At 51.1% G+C, this 23,061-nt stretch overlaps 1 protein-coding gene across 10 annotated transcripts in view; it reads right to left on the minus strand.

Annotated features, from left to right (window-relative positions):
* Positions 1-23,061, minus strand: part of GAS8 (growth arrest specific 8) — a 57,184-nt gene that overhangs the window by 30,842 nt on the left and 3,281 nt on the right. For 7 of the 10 annotated variants that reach the window (XR_004682799.1, XR_004682798.1, XR_004682797.1 and 4 more), the window contains exons 2-5: positions 18,391-18,485; positions 17,297-17,439; positions 9,881-10,006; positions 3,391-3,545 (exon numbers count right to left, since the gene is read on the minus strand). Coding sequence is in view for 7 of the 10 variants with exons in the window: in XM_035024526.1 (XP_034880417.1) it covers positions 3,391-3,477 (87 nt within the window). In the remaining 3 variants the exon portion in view is untranslated. Of the gene's footprint in view, positions 1-3,390; positions 3,546-9,880; positions 10,007-17,296; positions 17,440-18,390; positions 18,486-21,398; positions 23,033-23,061 lie in introns of those variants that run through there. The other 3 variants (XM_035024528.1, XM_035024533.1, XM_035024534.1) reach the window with 3 other exon arrangements.

A 23,061-nucleotide genomic window follows, 5' to 3' on the forward strand; every position in this document is an offset into this window, starting at 1 on the left:
CTTCTGTCTGCAGGACTGGTGCTCTCATCTGCCACAAGATTCCCAAGTGGGTGCGGGGTAAGGGTGAGGAAAGCCGGAGAGAGCTTCTCTGCAAAACCCCCGAGGATCTCAGGGTTCCGGTCTGGGAATGGCTACACCACGCTGCGGCCTATGGGATGCTCTACTATCCAGCCAAGAATGTGGGTAGGGGAGTCCGTCCTGAACAATGCCACCTTCCTTTCAATCCCATCCTCTTCTTGGCACCAGGACCTCCTCCCCAGGCCCTGAGACCCAGCTTGTCTTAGTTCCTGTGTGACAGCCGGGCCCACCGTCCTCGGCTCAGAACACCAAATATGGCACGACTGCCTCAGACCGTGGGTGGGGGGGAGTGGGCAGGGGGACACACCCCTACAGCCTGTCACGCAAATGCACACAGAGGCATGCACAGTCCTAGGTCTGTGCCCCTGGATGGCATCCTGGCCTGGGGTAGTGCAGCCCGAGGGGGACTGGGAACATGAGTGGACCCCGGCACGGCCCCCCAGCCCCCGACTTAAGGGCACCAGGCTCAGCTGCTCCCATTGCTGCTTTCTATGACCTAAGGGACTGAAGAGGCTCTGCTCTGACACAGCAAGTCCAAGAACAGTTTCAAAATAAATGCGGAAGTTTGCTTCTGGTCCCCAGGCCAACCTGCCCTGACCCATTCCCCTCAAACATTTCTAGGGAAGGAACACCTGCTCTCCTGTAGCCCTGGGCGTGCCGTAGGCCCACCATGCGCAGCTAGAGGCAAGCTCCCCGCCGAGAAGACCGGCCTCAGAAATGCTGAGGGACGGTGCCTGCTCCCTCTATACGATGAGCCCCAACTCAAGGGATGTTTACCAGGCATCATCCCCAAGTTCACTTAAAATCAAATCCCCTAAGGGCAGCTGCATGCCCCACCCACCCCACCCACCAGGATCCCCATCTCCAGCCTTCCTGCTATGGCTTCCTTCCGCAGAGCTTAATATTTACATAAGATCGGATTAAAATCTCATCTCTTCCTAAGGCCCAAGCACGGTCTCTTCGGTTCCAGGTGACACCAACGCTCAGGAGTGCGTATTGGGGGGTGGGGGTGGGGTTGGCTGCTCTAGTCTTCCTCCAGCTGAAGCCACCGGGGGCTCCTCTGGGCTGCTCACGTGGGCCACGTCTCAGGGACAAGTGCCCTGGATTTCTAGGCCTTAGGAAGTGAATATCCTGTCCCCCACCCCCCACCCTGAGCCCAGGCCCGGAAAAGCACAAGGTGCACTCTGGCAAGTCTTCCCAGCCCAGGCAGGTTCCCAGGAAGCTCCAGGCCCAGAGCAGCAGCTTGTCACAAGAAGGGAGCCAGTAGGTAAGGCCTGTGAGGAGAAGGCCAAGGGTGAGGCCAAAACCCCAATCCTCTGGATTACCCATGAAACAAGGGGCCCAGAAGACAGGCCCTGGGCCCCATGCCAGGCAGTTGTTCCCACTGGGCTCTCTGGAGGGAAGCCTGAGCCTCCCTCATGGAAGATTCCGGGCCAGGTCTCCTCTGTCCCTGGGCCTGTGTAGTGTGTGCCCGGATGGCCCAAACAGGTGAAGGGAAGAGCTGAGCAGACTCAGGGGAGGCGAGCACGAGGGCATCCAAGGCCGGAAACAGCAGGGGTTGGGGTTGCGGAGCACCCAGGTGTGCTGAGAGCATGCCTCGGACTCCGGAGAGGGGCTGTGCCAGGCCTCAAAATGAACAGGTCCCAGGCTCTGGACACCACAGAGCACCCTCCCCTCCGTCAGAGGGAGCCCCGAGACAGGACTCTGGCAGGTCCCCATGCAGCTCAGATAATGAAGGCTAGGTTTAGTGGGGACTTCATTACAGGATGGGCTCTGGAGATGTAAAAAATTCAATAATGGCACGTTTTACAAACAACAAAAGTCGAAAGTGCTTGTCCCAAGTTGGAAATGCTATTTTTGAATCCAACGGAATTTTTAAACAAGTCCCAGTGTCTGGGAGAGAGCAGAGCAGCGAGCCAAGCAGAGAGCAGAGGTCCTATGAGGCAGCAAGCAGAACCACCCCCTCCCCAGGATGCACCGAGCACCAGGGGTCCCGGACACTCACCGACCCACCCAAGGGCTGACAGCCCTCTGCTGCTGTGATTCTGATACCTCTGGGAGGCAGGCTGCGTGGAGAACAAGCAGGACACTGCCCCTGAGCCCCAGGCCAGTTCTGACCCCAGCTCGCCGGGCCAGGCCAAGCCCTGGCCATGCTCCAGGACCAACCAGACAACCTACGGCATCAGAGGCCTAGAGCTCATAACCCAGAACTGGCCTTCTTCCGTTTGGCAGCTCCCCAACACGAGGAAGAGCGTTACCAGGGGCAGCGACAACAGGGCTCTCCACATACAACCCAGGGGATCCCAAATCAGTCCAGAGCCCCCTCTGTGATTCTAACAAAAGGGGATGGCAGAGAACATGGCTTGCTGGAGAAGGGAATTGAATCCAGACACACCCTCGTCGGCAAAGCTGCCTACCCAGGAACTAGTGCTGCTTTGGCTGAGAAACTGCTTCCCTCGTGCTCACAGCAGTGCCCGGGTGCTGGGGGGGCAGTGGGAGTGGTTCGGGGCCCCCATGGCTCCATTACCCTCCCCCAACCACACACCTGTGGGAAGTGTTGTTTCCTCCAGAATCACTGACAGGCCTTCCACCAACCCAAACAGCTGTTGTAAAAACCTAATACTTTCCCTTGATAACTAGCTTAGATTTCCCTTTTCTTAATTCTGCCACTTAACTAAACCTTCAGAATTTCTGAACTGAGCCAAAGCCTCCTCTCCTTGGGGAAACTGAAAAGACCAGCACTCACACTTGCCCGTGAGACGGCTGTACCCACCAAATCCACCCACCACCCACCTCCCTTTGTGGGAGGCCCCTGGAGGTCCAAACTCAAAACCCCACCAGGAAGACACTCGCCCACTGCTCTCCCCGGGGGGCTACTGCCCGCCCCTCTGACTGGGGACCCCGTCTTCTAGGGCTGGGGTCTGACTGCCCAGATCTAAAACACCCGTTTGCTGTTATCATGTTTTAATTTGTTTTCCAGTGATTTTGGAAGCAGCTTTCCTAGCTGGGCTCTCCTGCAGGTGGCGCTTTGCAGTCCCCTCCTCCCGCCCCTCAGGAAGGGACACGTTCTCCTGCAGGCTGCCGGTGCCTTCCACAAACTCCTCATGGGTGGACTTCTCCGCAAAGGGCCGGGGCCCAGCAGCCCCACCATGTCGGCCTCCTCCAGCACCTCCGTCTCCAGCAGCGGCCTGCCCACCTAGAAATCACAGCTGCCTGTCACTCAGCTGCAACAGCAGGCCCTGCCAAGGCAAACCCCAAACCCAACATCCCGTGAGGATGGGAGTGCCCCAAGCCGGGACCCGCCCCACTCACCTTGTCCACCTGCTCTCGGCACCAGGTCAGCACTTCCTCATCTATGGGCTGGGCAGTGGCCTCACTGTGCAGCTTCTCCACCAGCATCTCGCCTTGTCGCGGGGGAAGTCAAAGGACACCTGTCCCAGCTTTTCATTCAGCCCAAACTACACAATCTGAAAGTAAGGAGCTGGGGGTAAGCCTGCAGGGACTCAGCCATGCAGAGCCCCCCACTAGGGTGGCTGCCCTTTACCTGGGCAGAGGTGCTCTGGGTGACCTTCCTCAAGGTCACAGGCACTGACCAGCCCCGGTGGTGATCTGCCCAATAAACAGCTGCTCAGCCACCCTGCCCCCCACCATCGTGCACATGCAGTCAGAGAGCTGCTCCCGTGTGGACAGACACTGCTCCCTGGGCAAACACGGGGCATAGCCAAGCCCTCTGCCCCAGGGGATGATGGACACCTAGAAGACACAGGCAGGCAGTACTCTGCTCACGCCCCACGCAGAGCTCTTGGCCCCTTCCAGGTCCCACCTATGGAGTATCCCAGACCAGTATGCCCTACTATGACCACTGGTCACAAGGGTGTGGGAGGAGACCCCTGGGCCCCACCCAGGAGTAGGTGGGTCCGGGTGGGGTCACCCCAAAGATTAACATGGAAACCACCTCCATCCTATCAGTCTCAAGGAAGTTCTCGAGGAGCCGTCCCATTGGGTCCAAAGCTTAGGAGTGAGGCAGGTTTGACGTCAAACCTCTGGGGTGTCAGGTGGCCGGCATCCAGATCCCACCTGGAACCAACAGCCCTCCTCCGCTACACACCCCTGAACAATCTTTGGAACCCGACTCCTAACCATTACCTTCCCTGGGAAGGAGAAGGGCTGACACTGTGAATGTACTGTGCCCACACGACCAGAGACCAGTCACCCGGGGAAGGTGAACACTCAGACCGACCTTCAACACAGGGTCAGCAAGCTCCAGGACCCAGCGCACCGCGTGTCCAGCCTCACGGCAGGCCACGGTCGCCTTCTCACTGGGCTGCAGGACCTGCGTCTTTTCCTCAAGGCTTACACATCAAATTCCCAGGCCAGTGAGAGGCAGAGGAGAAACGGACAGCTGGGAAGTGGGTGCCAAATCGCCCCCCTCCACCTGGGGAATGCTGAGGGCTGGTCAGAGCCTCTGCTCAGGAAGTACGGACTCACAGCCCGTCTGCTGCACACACACGGCTCAGGCCGTTTGGTGCCTGTCCCTCCACACCAGGCACTATGCTGCCTTCCGCTCTGCAGACACCTCACCTCCCCAACGGAAAGAACGTGTCCCACCTCATACACTTGGCACGCAGCAGACAGCTTTAGGATGCCTGTTTCCAGCCAATGTGATCAGCTATCTTCTCTGGCCTGCTCAGTGACCCCAGAAGCATGGAGACCAATGCCTCCTACACCCTAGCTGACAGGTAGTCATCAGCGCACAGAAAAGGCACCAACTCCCACTGGGCCCAGCTTTACAGCTGGTCAGCTCAGCAGAACGGCCAGGACAACCCTCCAGAAGCTGGAGAGACGTCTTGGGCTGCCCGACACTCCACACTTGTCTATGCACATTGTGCTTCACTAACAAATCAAGACAAAGCAGCACTGTGAACCTGCCACTGGTTCACAGCCGTGAGGATGACCACGAAGGGCAGCCACTGGCCACCGGGACACCGCCCTGATGTCCATCCCCGGGAAGGCACTCACTCTGGAGAGACCCTAAGCCACTGACCGCAGTTCCCTGAGCTGCTGAACTGGAGCCAGGAGGCCAAGCAGGCATCACTGTGCTAAACCATGCACACCAGCACCCACCCACCTTCAGAGGGCTGTCTTGGCAGCTTCCACAAGGAAGAGCCCACGGAAGCCCCTCCTCCCGTCTGCAATCAGCATCCAAACCAGGGCCTGATCCACTGCCCTGGAGGCCCCATCTCTCTGAGACTCTAAATGTAGCTCCAGACAGAGCATGAAAGCTATTGGCACATTCCCAAGTCCCAAATTCTGGTTTGGAAAACTGACTATAGTTCCTGTGCGCTGAAGTAAAGCTGGGCCCAAGAGCAGCGCTAGCAGGCCCCCCAGCTCAGCTCCAGTGACCGTCACAGCGGCCAGCTCAAGGTGCTTCTCCACAACACAAGGACTCAGGTGGCGGCGGCAATCAGCGCCACTTCCCTGCAGACACTAGAAATGTCAGCACCTGACCCGGGGAAGGAAAACCTGTGGACATCAGTGCCTGGGACTGCGCACTACAGGAAGAGCTCGCGGCTACAGAGACCAGAGCCAAACTAGGGAACGGCTTTGTCAGTCACTACTATTTTGGGCCAGTTTTTTGATTAAGCAACTTACTGAGATAGCGTAATTTAACATAAAACCCATCATAAGTGTATACTTCAGAAACTTCCAGTAAATTTATCAAGTCATGTGCCTAGTACCGTAGTTTCAGACACTTCCATCCTCTATATAAGATAACCTGTGCCTGGGACGCCCGGGTGGCTCAGTCGTTAAGCGTCTGCCTTCAGCTCAGGTCATGACCCCGGGGTCCCTGGATCGAGCCCCACGTCGGGCTCCCTGCTCAGCGGGGAACCTGCTTCTCCCGCTCCTCCCTGCTTGCATGCGCACACGCTCCTTCTCTCAAATAAATAAATAAATCCCTTAAAAAAAAAAAAAAAAGATACGCTGTGCCTTCCACTGCCCACCCCAACCAACCACTCTTCTATTTTGTCTCCTTGCAGCTGCCTGTTAGGGACATTTCGTATACATGGAATCATACATGGAATCACATGGCCTTTTGTGTCTGGCTTCTTTCACTTGGCATATTTGGAGGTTCATCCATATTGTATCATGTATCAGTATTTCATTTCTTTTCGTGGCTGAACAATATTCCATTACGTACACACCTTTTGTTTATCCATTCCTGCACTGATGGACATTTGGCCGTGAACATCCACATACAAGTCTTTGTGTAGCCACATTTTCAATTCTCTTGGGTAGACACCAATGAGTGGAACTGCTGAATCATATGGTAACTCTGTATTTTACTTTCTGAAGGACAGCCAAACTGATGTCCACAGCCTGTTTCATACGCCCACCAGCAACGTATTAGGGGTCCTGTGTCTCTGTGTCCCTGCCAACTCTTAACTTTTATAGCCATCCTGGTAGGTGTGAAGTGCTATCTCATTGTGGTTCTGATTTGCATTTTCCTAATGAGTAACATGCAGCATTTTTTCACATGCCTTTTGGCCATCTGCATATCTTCTCTGGAAAAATGAATATTCTAACCCTTTGCCCATTTTTAAATTGGGTTCTATGTTCTGGATTCTAGACCCTGATTTATCAGACGCAGGATTTCCAAATACTTTCTTTCATTGTGTACAGGGTCTTTTTATTCGCTCAACAGTGTCCTTTGATACACGAAAGATTTTAATTTGGTAAGTCCAATTAATTTTTTCACCTGTTGCTTGTGCTTCTGGTGTCATATTTAAGGAACTACTGCCAAGACCAAAATCATGAAGATCTGGTCTCCCATGGTTCTTGTAAGCGCTTTACAGTTCTAGCTCTTACATTCAGGTCTTTTATCCATTTTGAGTTAACTCAAAAAGTGCAAGGGTCCAATTTCATTCTTTTGTATGTGGATATCTCACTGTCCCAATACTTTCTGTTGAAGGAACTGTCCTTCCCCCATTGAATGGTCTTTACACCCTTGACAAAAATCAACTCAGCAAAGATGTACGGGCTTGCATCTGCAATCTGCGTTCTTGAATTTTGTTCTACTGGTCTATGTTTATCCTTGTGTCAGTGGCCATGTTCTGTTTATTGGCCTGTGTGGCAAGTTCTGAAATAGGAACACGTGAGTCCTCCAACTCGTTCTCCATTTATGAGACTCTTGGCTATTCGGGCCCCTTGCAGTTCCATGTGAATTTTAAGATCAGCTTTTCCATTTCTGGCTTTAGTAACTATACAAATGCTCTGCTCCTGTGTATCTCCTTCCCTCCACACCTTTATGTCGTTACTATCAAAGACTACAGCTTTCTACATTACATACCCATTAACAGAAACTGTAACTATTGTTTTATACACTTGCCTTTAAAAATCGCATAGGGAGGGGCGCCTAGGTGGCTCAGTCGTTAAGCGTCTGCCTTCGGCCCAGGTCATGATCCCGGGGGTCCTGGGATCGAGCCCCGCGTCAGGCTCCCTGCTCCGCGGGAAGCCTGCTTCCCCCCTCTCCCACTTCCCCTGCTTGTGTTTCCCTGAATAGTTACTTGTACCAATGTTCACTTCTTCCTATGGCTTCAAGTTCTGGGCTGGCATCCTTCCATTTCAGTCTGGAAGACTCTCTTTAGCATTCCTTGTAGGGCAGGTCTAAACATACCGAACTACCTTACCTTTGCAGTATCTGGGGGTGTCCCCATTTCCCCTTCATTCTTGAAGGGCAGTTTTGCCAGATGCAGAATTCTTTGTTAACAGATTTTTCTTTCGGGACCTCAAACTCGTCACCCCATTGCTTTCTGGCCTCTGGGGTTTCTAATGAGCAATCGGTTGTTAGTCTCACTGAAGATCCTTTGTACACTGTGTCCTTTCTCTCTTGCTGGTTTCAAGAGTCCCTCTTTCTCTGGCTTTAGCAGTTAGATTATAATGAGGGTCTGGGTGGATCTTAGAGTTTATCCCTACCTGAAATTCACTGAACTTCTTGGAAATGTAGATCCATGTCTTTTATCCAATTTGGGAAGTTCTGAACCATTACCTCTTCGTATCTTCTCTCTGCCCCTTGCCCTGGCTTTTCTCCCTCTGGGCCTGTCATACTATGTATGTTGACGGTGCCCCAAGTGGCCCTACATTCTGCTCATTTTCCACTCTTTCTTCTTTCTGCTCCGCAGACTGGGTAATGTCATTAGGCCTATCTCCAAGTTTGCTGATTTTTCCTCTTCTGCTCACATCTGCTACTGGGCCACTCCAGTGAACTTTTCATTTCAGTTACAGTACTTTTCTGCTCTAGAACTTCTGTTGGGTTACTTTTGATAATTTATATTTCCTGACTAACATTCTCTTTGTTGAGACAAACAGTTACTCTGGTCCCCTTTGGCTCTTTAGGGATGCACACTTAGGACAGCTGACATTAAGTCTTTGTTCTAGTAAGCCTGATGTCTGTGCTACCTTGGGGATGGTTTCTGTCCATTTTCTCCTGTAAATAAACCATACTTACTGTTTCTTTGTATACTCTGTAATTTTTTGTTGACTCATTAGCCAAGTTTTAAAATGACCTTTTCTCTTTCACTTTTATTACTACATTCTAGTGCAAAGAATGGGCAAAAATGCTAAAAGGGAACTTTACACGTCAGGTTCCCAAGGAACACCAGGTTTAAAATGTCTGGATCGCCCGCACACACGGAGGGGAGGGCTGGAGAGTAAAAGTGCCACAGTCAGCGCTTGGCTCTGTGGCTCCTGAGAAGGTGTCAGAAGTTCTTTTACTCCAAGAATCCCACACGCCCCCTTCTGTGTGTGAGGACAGACAGACCATTCTCCATCCCTGCAACGCTGACCTTCACAAAGCCTGTGTCTGCCTCTCTGGGACAGCAGGATCCAGGTGATCAGCCTGAGACAGGAGGGCAGCCCAATGAGGCGGTCTCCTAGGGACCCTGGGAGGCTGAGGCTGGGGAGTTCCGGGTGATCCCACCGAGTCATCCTGGCGGCTGATGGGCAGCCTCTAATGCTAATCTGGGAAGAACAGAGCCTGGGAGGCCTACTCTAGTTTCTTATCTTTGGTGTGTAAGTGGACATGGGAGACACAGAGGGAGAGAGCAGAAAGCACGTTCTTCACAGGAAACAGACCAGGCCCTTCATGTGCCAAGCGGATGGGGTGAGAATGCCTCACTCATCACCCTGTCTCCGACAAATGTACATTCCCACGTGTGACCTGACCTCGGCCCTGGCCCGGCAGTGGGCAGGACACTGGGGAGACAAGGCTCCACAGCACAATGTCCCAGGGACGGCAGGAGCTCCTCACAGTCATCATGACACTTCCAAAGGGCTGCGAGTAGGGGATAACCTGGGAGGGAAGCCCCCTGGAAAAGCCCTAAACTCCCAGTGTCTAAACCACCCTGGTAGGGCAATGAGTTTCCTAGTACAGGACCTTGGGTTTTAATTACAAAGAAAAGAGAAAAGCAAAGGAAGCTCCCGTGTTGGGAGCTCAAGCCCAAGACTATAAAATGCAGCACAGCTCAGTTCAGTGGGCCTGTCCTCAGACATCAGTTAGGTCTCTGCAGCGAAAACTTACCAAGTCTAAACAGAATCAAACTAAAAATTCAAATGGGTACAAATCAGCTTTGGGGCTCATCACCTCTGAGGCCTTTAATTTGTCTCAACAGATTCAAAGTTCTAAAGAAAAAGGTGGACACTTGCCAGGACTGAAGAGCACAACAGAAACCACCCGCCAATCACACGTGCCCCCCACCCCCACCCCCGCCCCACAGGCAAGAGGCCCGGCCTGGCCAACACTCACCCGTGAAGCCCAAAGTGAGCATCATGAGCTTTCTTGCCAGGGCATCCTTATATAGGCTCCTGTCCAGCTTCAGTGGGCGCAGGTGGACCCTGAAGACGGAGGACCTGCCTGTGACGTCAGGGGCGCCTAACAGAGAGAGAGACACGAAGACATGGCAGGGTCACCTGCAACCACTTTGCAAGGACAGCCTGGGGCTCCGGGCAGCATCCCTACTGTGTCCATGCTTCACACTGTTATTCGACCAGGCGGCAATGACACAAATATCCCAAAGCTCACGTACACTCAGCTCTTGAATGCAGTAAAACACCTTCCTGACTGTGCTGCCTTTGACCAACATCAAACCCGTTCCCAGCGCTGGGACCCGACGGTGAGCAAGACAAGGACCGCCCTGGGCAGCAGGGGAAGTCCACACAGGATGGACACTTTCTCACAAATGGAAAGGGCCAACTGCGTCAGTGCCCCAGCCACCTGCCGAGGTCTCCATCCAGCCGGCCCTGCTGGACTCCCAGGGCCCAGGGAGCTGGACTGGTCCAGGGCGGGCCGGGCTGTGGAGAACAGGGATGCCCAACGGAGGAAATGCTGGTGCTTCCCCCGCTTTCCCCCTGAATGTTTTCTCCCATCAGTCCTCTGAGACATCAGAACAGATTCATAATCTAATGAGAATGACTGCTGGACGCTAAGTATGATGGAAGATTCTGGAAATGCTTTGGTCTGTGCAGAAAGAAAATAACACAGCAGGTCTAACTGTTCATCCCCCCAAGATCTGCTTACAAGGCAGCCCTCAGCTGACTCTGGGACCTGAGGTTGGGGAGGGGCTCCCCCTATGCCTAAACTGTTTGTGCGAACAGTGGTTTATGCTGAGCACCTGCCTTCCTCCTGGGAGGCTGGGATGTTGGTACATACCGGGCACAGATGCCACGTGACCAGCCCCTACTGAAAATCCTGGTCAGCCACAATGCCATGTGTCGTCACAGCTCCAGGCCAGGGAAATCAGCACCTCCTGCCCCTCCTCAGGGAGGCTGCAGCCGCCTTCCCTGGGCTGTGCCCTTCCCTGCGCGGATCTTGTCCTGTGTCTGTCATCAGCACAGTCATAGGTACGACCACACATGAGGTCCTGGGAGTCCTCCTAGTAAATCACCAAACCCAGGGTACTCCTGGCAATCCCAAAATGAAGGTCAAAACTTGCCACAGGCCCAATGAAAGCTTCTCCAAATCTGAAGAGTGGCGTCAACACCCAGACGCTTCCAGTGACGCCTCAGCAGGCCTGACAAGCTACCAGACACCCTCGTTGGAATCACTTGGGAGGAAAGATATTTCTGTCCACGAGGCGGGCCTGTGCACCTGTGAGATTCTGGGTCAGCGAAGGCGGCAGGAGAGAGGCTCAGAGGAAGCAGCAGAGGCTCCATCCACACCATCCTTGGGCCCCAAAGCCTATGTGAGGAGGGGCAGGGGAGTCCCCATCTAGCCCGTTCACCTCCCCAGGGGGCCTTCACCCCGCATCCCTGCTAACCCCTCCTGCTGGTGGGGCACCGGCGGGTGCACTGGCCCCTCATCCTATCGGCGACTCCTGGGGGCCGATGTTAATCTAACATAGCTTTCTCCATTAAGTCTGCTGGAAAGCAGCCTTCCTAAAAACCTAATCATCAGGGATTCTCGCCGAGGAGTTTCCAGAAACAAAAGCTGAAGGAGGGTCATGTGGTGTCTGGTGGTGCTGACTGGACAGGCCTGCTCTCAGCAGCTGTCACTGGTGAGCATCCGCTCACCACCCATCTCCACAAGCATCTGGTTCAGTGTGTTCTCCTGCTCGCTCTGGCCTCCAAAGTGCCCTGGGCCTCGCTTCCTGCCAACTGCATCAATCTCATCAATAAATAAGACACAAGGAGAGTTTTTTCGAGCCACTGCAAACATGTCATGAACCTGAAATAGGAATCCACATAGAGAGTTGGTTTTGCTACTGGTATGAAAACAAAAATGAGTGTTTGTTAACCCAAGTCTCTCCTCTGGAACCCTACCCTTATCTGGTATCCGTGGCAAGCTCTGTGCTTACTGCCAGGGGTCCACACAAAACCTGGGGCTGTCCGACTCAAGGACAAGCATCCACCTACCCTTGCTGGCCCAACGCTGACAAACATTTCCAGAAACTCTGACCCATTCACGGTGATGAAGGCACACTGGCCTCCCCTGCAGTCACTTTGGCAAGAAGCGTTTTGCCAGTACCAGGAGGAGCAGTGAGCATGGCTCCCTGAAACAGAAAGGTGATGCCTGGTTCTTCAAGGGGACAGATGGAACCCAAAGAGAGTCCCATTTTCTATTTAAAAAGGTGACTTCTAGGCATCACTACCAAGATGATGCACCACTCATAGTCTGAGATTTTCCTTTTAATATTTTCTGCTTAGAAAATTAATGCATGCTCACCATAAAAAGTTCAAACACTACAGATACATGAAAGCTCATCCAGCTAAGCAGGTTATTTCTTCACAAAAGCTCCCAGGGGCAGGGCTTGCTGGATCAAAGGGTCTGAATGTTTATTTTAAGTTACTGTCAAACTGCTCTACAAAAGAGTGACACCGTTTCCCACTCCCACCAGGAAGAACAAGAGCCCAACCCCTCAGATCTGAGGCCACAGCGAGTCTCTCCAGCTTCACAGCTAGCTGGTCTCAACAACAGAAACGCTGACTCATGCACTTCAGCCACTGCCCGGCCCATCTGTGGACCTCTCTGTGACCTGCCTTTTCCTATGCCGACTTAAGGTGCCGTTGTTGTTTTTTTAAGACTTTATTTATTTGACAGAGGGACACACAGCGAGAGAGGGAACACAAGCAGGGGGAGTGAGAGAGGGAGAAGCACGCTTCCCACTGGGCAGGGAGCCCGATTCGGGGCTCGATCCCAGGACCCTGGGATCATGACCTGAGCCGAAGGCAGACGCCTAACGACTGAGCCACCCAGGCGCCCCTGACTTAAGATTTAAAATCACCAACTCACACTCTGGTAACACACCTCGGTGTTCATTTTAGGGATTACCATTATGCCTGAAAACTGAAAAGAGATTTAAAGCAGGGAGCTTCTATTGCTCCATCTCTAGTCAAGGGCGCAGGTTAGTATCTGATTACCTCAAAGGGGACCATAAGGATTTTTTTAAGTCTTTAAAGAACAAAAACAAAATACTCACAAAAAGGTAGGGGAGAGGGAGTCACGGAACTCAAACCCACAACAAGGTGTTGGACCCCATGTCCCCATGAACGTGGATTAGGGATTCACAGTCCACTGTGATCCATCTCCACCCGTCGTGGAACCACACGCACAGCCGATTCTTCTAGAAGAGGAAGCACATGTGCTCATATCTACTGTGGGTCGTTTTAGGAAGTCACTGAACTTCACACCCAGGAGGAGCTGAAAAGCCATGTGGGCCCTGACATCCTCAGCACCACACAGAATGACAGACACCCCCCCACCCGCCCAGCCCCCGCCCAGCTGGGGGGTCGCATCCTGGTGACCTGCCCGCCCCGCCCACTTTCCTCCGAACACACACGCAGCTGGACCTCCTGCAAGGGAAAGCCAGGTGAACAGCAGCAGGGCTGGGGCGGGGCTGTACCTCTGCTGCACACACGCTTGCTAACACTCGCCAGACTACAGACCAGAAACGGCACCACCCAACCTCCAGTCCCCAGGCTCACAGTGGTCCACAGCTGTTCCTGGTGTTCAGAACAAACTGTCCAGGGGCGACCACCCTGTGGGGAGGAGCTGAAGAAAGCAAGAGCTCCTGCAAGGGTCACAGTCTACACTAGGAGCTCTTCGCCTGGTCCACAGTCCAGGGACGACCAACGGATTTGTGAGTCAATTTCCAGTAAGGTGCAAATCCTTCTGGGAAAAGGACTCCCAGTTTGTCAGGCCTCCAAAGGGTCCATGGCACAAAAAGGCACCAGGAGGCAGACCCAGCCGCCAGAATCACCCGGCTCTGCTTCCGCTATACCACACCCTGACCCCCACCCACACCACACTGCCGTCCACAGCATGGTCAAGGGCTTACCACGGGGCAGTTGTATCTGACCCCAAACCTTTTTACGCAAGTTGTACTTGCTGTTTTAATTATGTAATTTAACATTATGTAAACTAATAAAACAAGAATTGAAAAAAAAAGGTTGCTTCTTCAAAAACTAAGGTGAAGGCTTTGGATAATAAAGCAATAAAGGCAAATTGCTAAAAAAAAAAAACCAAAACTGTCAAACTGAGTGAGAAAACTCTAAGAGTAAGAAAAACTCATAAAAATATAGAAGGTTCTACATTCAGTTTGCTTTGCTTCTAAGTTCTCACTTCATTTAGAGGAACAAAACTGTACACAACATGTTTATGCAGGACATTTAACAAACAGAAGATCCCCATCACTGGAACCAACTGGAAGGAAGGACCAGCCTCGAAATGGAAGACCACTCAAGGGCATAAGCTTGTGCTTTCAGTGAACACGAACATACCTCTCAACATGGGTCCGTACTGTTCCCAGGACTCTACAGTCTCACGGTTCAAAAAAGTAAACTCACTGTGGTTTCAACCAGGTAAGAGGATCGTCACCATTCTGCCCTGGCAAATGCTGCTTCCCGTGATTACACACAATCTCTACAGAAAGCTAAGTGGTCCCGTGTCTGTCCACACTGGACCACGGTGAGGTCTGACTCTGACCGGAAGCTCAGGGCACTATCACATTCTCTGGAATCAACACCTTTGGAATTTTGGCTCCTACGCCCTGACACTGCTTGGGAGTCTTCAGGAAATTCACAAACTCCATAATCTCCAACTTGGCCTCTTCACACCCAGCTACATCCAAAAATCACACGTCCACACCATTCTTCAAGATCCTGGCAGTTGTCTCCCCAGCACTGAAGAGGTCCCCTCGGCGCCCGACACGCACAGCCCCCATCAGGCCCTCCTCCCAGCACAGAGGAGGATGCACACTAAGAGAAGGGCAGGCACCAGGCTTCACAAGAAAGAGCTACAAGATCTAAGAAAACCATTTGTCAGTTCCCTTGGGAGAAAGGCTGTGAAGAGCAGACTGCTTTGAACTCCGGTTTTGCTATACAAGGGAGCAGTTTCCTTTAAAAAGGGGCAAAACTGGGCGCCTGGGCGCCTCAGTCGTTAAGCAGCTGCCTTCGGCTCAGGTCATGATCCCAGAGTCCTGGGATCGAGTCCCACATCGGGCTCCCTGCTCAATGGGAAGCCTGCTTCTCCCTCTCCCACTCCCCCTGCTTGTGTTCCTGCTTTCGCTGTCTCTGTCTCTGTGAAATAAATAAAATCTTTAAAAATAAATAAATAAATAAATAAATAAATAAATAAATAAATAAAATAAATAAATAAAAATAAAAAGGGGCAAAACCTAGGGATGCCTGGGTGGCTCAGTCAGTGAAGCGTCTGCCTTCATCTCAGGTCACGATCCCAGAGTCCTGGGATAGAGCCCCACGTTGGGCTTCCTGCTCAGCAGGGAATCTGTTTCTCCCTCGCCCCACCTCCCCCGCTCATGCTCTTTCTCCCTCCCTTCCTCTCTTGATCTCTCTCTCAAATAAATAAGATCTTTTTAAAAAAAAATCCAAAGGCATGCAAACAACAGTCTTACACTAACTACAGTGCAGTCTTAGATCCAGAGCTGATTCAGGAAGCTTCTGTCCACCCAGCTGCAGGCACCACAAGAAAACAGTACCAGGGAGAATGAAAATGTAGTCCCAAAGGCCCACAAGCTATACCCAGCCATCTGCAATTGGACATGGCCCTCTGGGAAGCTCTTCAAAAACACAGTTCAGGGGTGTCTCCGTTTCATTTTGCTATTCACTTGCTCTCAAAAGCATCTCAAACCACAACAACGCAGCTCCTTCTGGAAAGTAAATAAAGGCTCAGGGTTGTGTGATGAGGACGTGTTCCCAACTGTGGAATCTCATGACTGCCCCACAAAGCTCAACAGTCCCATAAGACAGCCTGATACTCGTTAAAGAAAGTCCTCAAAGAAACTGAACACCCCAGCTTCTCTTCTGCAACACAGTCACCAGACGGCAAGACCCCAACAACTCTCACATTAATGAGACAAGAGCTGGGGGCAACCTCACAGCCCCCATCACGCTCTAATCTCTTGTCTGGATCACTGCCCAGGGGACCTGTCTTACTTTCTCCAACACAGTACACTATCACCTGGGTGCACAGTTCAACATGGAGAAGCCAGAGATGTAGGGTATAAAACAGGCAGGGAGGGTCAGAATAAATGCTCAACCTTGCTTAGTGCAGGATGGTGAGTTCCTTCTTTATATTTTCATTTATTTCCCAAGTATTTCTTGCCATAGGCATGAAATACACTATAATTAGGAAAAACAGCAAAGCTATTTTAAATCAAAGACTGCTGCTTAAGTTTCAGGATATTGTAGTTTTTTATTCCCAAATAAGCCCTTAACAAAAGGCTATCTGTTCCAGATCATGGGCTTCAAAATGCCTCAAGGGCTCATGGATGCCTGCACTGAAGTTTACTTATTTCTGGGACATGCTAAAATGTCATCAGGTGATCTCACAACAACTCAGGAGGGGCCGGGAGACAGTGCAGCACTCCCATGCTGGACTTCTCCAGCCCACATGCAAGTTCGTCTAAGTGCACAGGATCAGGTGCTTGGTGTGAGCCGGTAAGAGGCTGCCACCACTGTGTACCAGAGGGACTGAGCACAGGGCTGCGCGAGGTGAGCCGGGGAGGGAACACTCCACCCTTCAGTACTCCAGGCTGTCCTTAGAACAAGCATTTCACTGTCAGCCATGCCAGACCTCGAGGGAACTCTGGAATCTGTCCAGAATGCAGACACAGGAAGACCCGTCTCACCCCTCCTCTCCTGCAGGAGGCAGGCCCTTGGGAGACAGGGGTGACGGCTGCCATTCCCCTCCCCTGTAGGGAGCAAGGGCCTCTCTGAGGACAGACATGTGGGCAGATAACAAAGGCCTCAGCCATAGAGCCTGGTGGGAGACCACGGTTTCCTACAAACATCATCACACAGAAGAAGTCCAGATCGTAACAGTGTGCTGTTTAGGGTCACGGGCAAAGGGGGAGCAAGTCCTCCGCTCCTCTCTAAGTTTACACTCAAGCCTGAGGAGCACTTCACCCAAGCTCGGCACTCCGGAGGACAAGCACAGAGCCTGGAGTTGACAGTCGGGCCCACCCTGCTCAGGGTCAGCCGGCAGGGCAGAACTCCCCTTGAAAGCTAAGGAACAATGAAGTCAGGCCACGATGTGAAAGGGACATCCTTCCAGGAAGAAAGTGGGCATGAGAGTGTTCAGTGAGGTAGTTCCTGGAGAAAGTCAAAGTGTGTCTTGTCCGAACCCCAAGGCCGGGACTGCTCAGGGTCAGGGCCTGCAGAGCACATGCATGAGCACCCGGGTAAACAGATTACAAATTCCCCTCACCAGACCGCTCGCCAGGGAACACTGCACGAAGTGCTTCCAGGTGATTTCCTTCCCAGAATCCAGACGTAGAAAAATCCCATGGAAACACCTGCCCCCAAAACAGCCAGACTGCAACAATCCTTGTCAGCCCAAGGGAACTCCCGCTGTGGGAGAAGAGAACACATTTTACAGTTAAATGAGGGTGGTTCCTTCATCAAACAGTGACTTCCTCCTTCAGACATCATGAAGGACATCATCCAAACACCCCCTCCTCACACTCACCATGCCCCCTCTGTGCGCAGTAAAGCCAGAGCCGGTCCCCGGGAGGAAAGACATCTGTGTGGAATGCGTGAACACCACGAAAGCAGCAGTTCACCAGACCACCCAGGAGAAGCAGAACACCCAGAAAGAGTGAGCATTTCTGCGGTTATCTCTTCTCTGGGGCTTTTATCTATTTGTTTGTTTTATGTTCAGTTAGCCAGCCTATAGTACGTCATTAGTTTTTGATGTAGTGTTCAACAATTCATTATCTGCATATAACACGCAGTGCTCATCACCACACGTACCCTCCTTAATGCCCATCACCCGGCTACCCAGTCCCCCCACCCCCCTCCCCTCTGTAACTCTCCCTTTGTTTCTCCGAGTCCAGTCTCTCCTGGTCTGTGCCCCTCTCTGATTGTTCCCATTCAGGTTTCCCTCCCTTCCCCTGTGGTCCTCCGCACTATTCCTTATGTTCCACATATGAGTGAAACCGTATGGTAATATCTGGGTCTTTTAAAATTCAGATGGAGGGGCACCTGGGGTCTCAATCAGTTAAGCGTCTGCCTTCGGCTCAGATCATAATCCCGGGATCCTGGGATCAGGCCCCGCATCGGGCTCCCTGCTCAGCGGGGAGCCTCCTTCTCCCTCTCCCCTGCCTGCCGCTCTGCCTACTTGTGCTCTCTGTCAAATAAATTAATTAATTTAATTTAATTAAATCTTAAAAAAAAAAAAAAAAAAGAATCTCTGTGTCAGCTTGCTCCAGAACAAGCGGGAGGACACAAAGCCTGAGCATGACAGTGCTTCCTTGGAGAAGGGACAGGCTGTCTGGGTGTAGTCCTCAGATGCCCACAAACCTTCTGCATCCGTCTCCACCAGGCAAAGTCACTCTGCTTTCCTCCTCTCTTGCCTCTATCTGCTCCAGGCCCAGCATCCTTCGGCTCACTGGTTCCTAAGAGAAAACAAAGTCTGACCTCAGAAAACAGTAATTACAACCTCCCAGAGAAAGAGGATTCAGAGAAGAGAAAAATGCCTCCCAACATACACTTTTTCTAATACTGGTGCCTTCTGGAGGGAAACAGGGAGCAGGAAAGGAAGAGGCTGGGCAGAGCTGAAACATAACAGCAGCCCGTCCTGAAAGGTAGGAGAAAAGCCTGCTGTGCCCGTCTCAGGTCAGGGTGCAGGTTAGAGTGGTAGAAGCTGCCAGACCAGACCAACCCCAGACATTCCTTAAAACAATTTCTTAAAATCACCAGCGATTGGTACATACATGCCAGGCAGGACCCAGGGGGCATTACTTCTACAAAACTGGCCCTTTGTACACTCATGCTTCTGATGCCCCCAAATGTTCTGCCCTGCATAACTCACCTTCCTAGGGAAAACAACAGATACCACTGAGAAGTAGCTTCAGATACATGTAAAATTCTTCAAATTTCACCTTGCTGGCTCCAAACCTGAGCCCACTAGCAAATCTTTCTTTCCTCTCAGATAATAATCACCTTTCCATGCCAGTAAATGGGGCAAAGGAAGGAAGAAAGCAATGAGACAGGCTGACATAGGTGGACCACCTACAGAGGTCCGCTTCTCAAAAAAACCAGAATGCATGTCACCTGCTCTTGGACACAATCCCCCCCATTCTCCTCAGAACGCTGTGACCCAGAGTCTGGATGACTGAATCCAGCCCTGTAAGCCTCCTCCTGCAACACACACAGTTCAGATGACACACATCCAGCACTGTAAGCACTCTTGAAGGCCCCCACCTCACCCTTCTGTTGGGTGCAAAGTATGTTTTGGGGGAGATGGGTCTGATTCAGGACATGCCCACCTAGGGTCGAATGCCCCCATTTTCTCCAAGTACAATCTAAGGATCAGGAGGCTTGAACAGTCCTAGAAAGCTGCACACATCCAAAGAAAAACTCTCCCCTCCCCATGTAACTGTATCAGTACATTTCCGGTTAAAATTTCCAAGAGGTGCTTTTACACACACGGTTTGACCTATGTGAAATTCAATTTATAAGAAGTATACATTTGGCCCTCCTGGTCCAGAGCTCCAACAACACTTGGAATTTCCTAGGTGGTAAAGGGATCTTTCGTTACTCATCAAGCCTCTTTCAACCACACTTGACTCTGTGTTAATGACGTGACTTTTGGAAAACCCCTAAGAATGGAAGCTGGGGGCGCCTGGGTGGCTCAGTTGGTTAAGCGACTGCCTTTGGCTCAGGTCATGATCCTGGAGTCCCTGGATCGAGTCCCACATCGGGATCCCTGCTCAGCGAGGAGCCTGCTTCTCCCTCTGACCCTCCCCCCTCTCATGTGCTCTCTCTCTCAAATAAATAAATAAAATCTTTAAAAAAAAAAAAAAAAGAATGGAAGCTGGTTGCCAAGAGAACCAACCACGGGATTAGAGGGTTAGAATTTTCATCCCCACCCCTAACCTCCAGGGAGGGGAGGGGGCTGGAGCCGAAATTAACCACCAATGGTCAATGATTTAATAAATCATGCCTGCGCAATGAAGCCTCCATATAAACCCAAAAGATCAGGGACGCCTGGGTGGCTCAGTTGGTTAAGCGACTGCCTTCGGCTCAGGTCATGATCCTGGAGTCCCGGGATCGAGTCCCACATCGGGCTCCCTGCTCGGCGGGGAGTCTGCTTCTCCCTCTGACCCTATCCCCTCTCATGCTCTCTCTATCTCATTGTCTCTCTCAAATAAATAAATAAAATCTTAAAAAAACACAAAAAACAAAAAACCCAAAAGATCAGACTTTGGAGAGCTTCTAGGCTGGTGGACAAGAACGCACCCATGTTCTATGCCAAACTTCAAGGGGACAGACAGTCCTATACTGGGGACCCTTCCAGACCTCACCCTTCACATTTCTTCATCCAGCTGTTCATTCATATCCTTTAACATCCTTTATAATAAACTGGTAATCTAGTAAGTACACTGGTTTCCTGAGTTCCGCAAGCCGCTCTAGCAAATTAATGGAACCCAAGGAGAGGGGGTCGTGGGAAGCTCTGATTCACAGCCAGTCAGTCAGAAACACAGGTGACAACCTGGACGTGGAACCAGCATCTGATGGGAGGTGGGGGGGGGGGGGGCAGTCTTTCAGGACGGAACCCTTAACCTGGGGAATCTGATGCTAATTCCAGGTATAGAGTGTCAGAACTGGGTTAAACCGGAGGACACCCAGCTGGTGTCCCAGAATTGCATGGTGGGGAAACCCCCCCAACCCACAACACATATACAAGTTTGTGACCAGACTCAATGCAGAGGCACACAAAATTCATTTTTCCATTAGAACCTGGGAAAGTAACCCAAACTTAGGGAAAAAATAGTTCCCCTGGGGCGCCCAGGTGACTCAGTCGTTAAGCGTCTGCCTTCAGCTCAGGTCATGGTCCCCGGGTCCTGGGATTGAGCCCCACATCGGGCTCCCTGCTCAGCGGGAAGCCTGCTTCTCCCTCTCCCACTCCCCCTGCTTGTGTTCTCTCTCTCGCTGTATCTCTGTCAAATAAATAAATAAAATCTTTTAAAAAAATAAAAAAATAAAGTATGAGTTAGAAATAATATTTAAAAAAAAAAAAATCGTTCCCCTAAGGAAAAGGTGGTCTCACAGAGCTTCTGAGGCCGACCCATCCATGGTCATGTTTCTCCACAGACAGTAAGCAAGAGCAAATGTAAAGGCCTGAGGAAGAAGCCCAACAAGCCCCAGGACAAACAGGCCACAGTCGTGCCCCGTCCCGTTCACACTATTCCAGCAACCCAAACCAAAGCCATGGAAGCCCAAAGGCCTAGGTGACCCAGTAATAGACAAACATATTACAGGATAGAGTAAAAATCTGTATATTGTAGCAAAGCATGTAAACACACCTCCTTGGGCCTCTTCCTATTCCGCAAGCAGGAGACATTTCACAGAAGAAACACACCTGATAAATACTCACTTCACCAATCCACATCACCAAACTCTGAGGCCTGGGATCTGAATGAAGAAGGGGGTGAGTCAGGAGAGATGGCCACAACACGCAAGGGAAAGAGGATGCCAACACAACACACGCACGGGCCCGCCTGCTTGTCACCTCCCAAGGAGATTAACCCCTAAGGTAGTGAATGCCTTACAAATATAAAACTCTGAAAGTCTGATTTGTCAAACTGACCCTTGTACCTCTTCTTAGAGTTACTGGTTTTTCTAAGTCTCCGTTTCTTCTACTCTTAAAGAACTTCTCAAACCCTTAAGGACAAAATGATGAGGTTCTTGAACTTTAAAAGCACACATCACACTCAGATAAGCAACCATACCGTCAGACCAAGAAAGAGAATAAGAGAACTCAGTTTTCTCTCCTGACTTCTTACTTGGTGCAATCAACATGCACCTACAAGCTTCACACACAGGGTCTCCAAGGGGACACAGAGCACTGAGCACAGTCCTACCCTCGGCTAGGAGAGCAGACGTGCTCCAAGCTAACTGCAGTCTGTACATCATCTCTGTTCTGCTTTCCAAACATGAGGCTCAGCTTGGGTGCACTCAGACGTGTAGAAACAAAGGTTTGTTCTCACGTATCCCAAAAGATTCACCTAGGAACTTCCTTCTGAAAGAGTTTCTCTTCCACTGTCCCATCAAAACCATAAAGACTGGAGAAGGTGCTAGAGTGACCCAGAAATGGCTCAATACAGAAGCTAGACAAGGGAGAGGCATAGGGTATCCTGAGTCAACACACACCCAGTCCCCTGGTTCCCCCGCTACGGGGGAAACACTGAGGAAGTCTCACTCAGTTCCTGTGAACATTATGCTAATGATCGTAAAGAAAAATAGGTACCTTCGGGTGGTTTTGAACACAGCCACTGAGAAAATGATTAAGTCTGGCCCATAGAGCCAGTGGCTGAACGTAGATCCCCTGGAGGCACTGAAAGGGGAGAGAGGATTAGCTTCTTCTGCAATTTGAGGGGATATTTTCTCATAGATGAATTACAGGTGGGAAGGGACAGGATGTGGGCTGAAGTATAAGGTTGCTGCCTTTACTTACCCGCTTAAATGTCCCATTAAAATACGATTCAAACAGGATAAATGGGAACTAAATTCACCGCAGAAACGCATAAAGAATTTGTACAGCTATTGCTGTCAACGCCCCCCTCAATTCTACAACCATTTCTTGCCTGAGGCAATTTTGGTCCCCAAAACCATTATAGTCTCAAAACATGATTCTAAGATTAAGTCATGCAGATTTAAAAACCAAAGGATACTATAACTTATCTTTGATCAGCCAAAGGTTAATGTTTTGTCAGGCTAAGGAAGACAAGCACTTTTCCAGATCCTGTATTTTCTTCAATCCTCGAAGAGGAAAATGCCTATTTTTACCATAAACTAACAATATTTAACATCAGTTAAGGGCAGAACAACTTAAGTTTTTCACTATTAGAGGTCAAAAGCCCTTAGGACAAAAACAAGCACAAGAAAGGGGCACCTGGGTGGCTCAGTTGGTTAAGTGTCTGACTCTTGATTTCGGCTCAGGTCATGATCTCAGGGTCACGCGACTGA

The sequence above is a fragment of the Mirounga leonina genome, unplaced genomic scaffold (genome assembly GCF_011800145.1).
Source record: "Mirounga leonina isolate KUSES-001 unplaced genomic scaffold, KU_Mleo_1.0 Mir_180, whole genome shotgun sequence".
NCBI lineage: Eukaryota > Metazoa > Chordata > Mammalia > Carnivora > Phocidae > Mirounga > Mirounga leonina.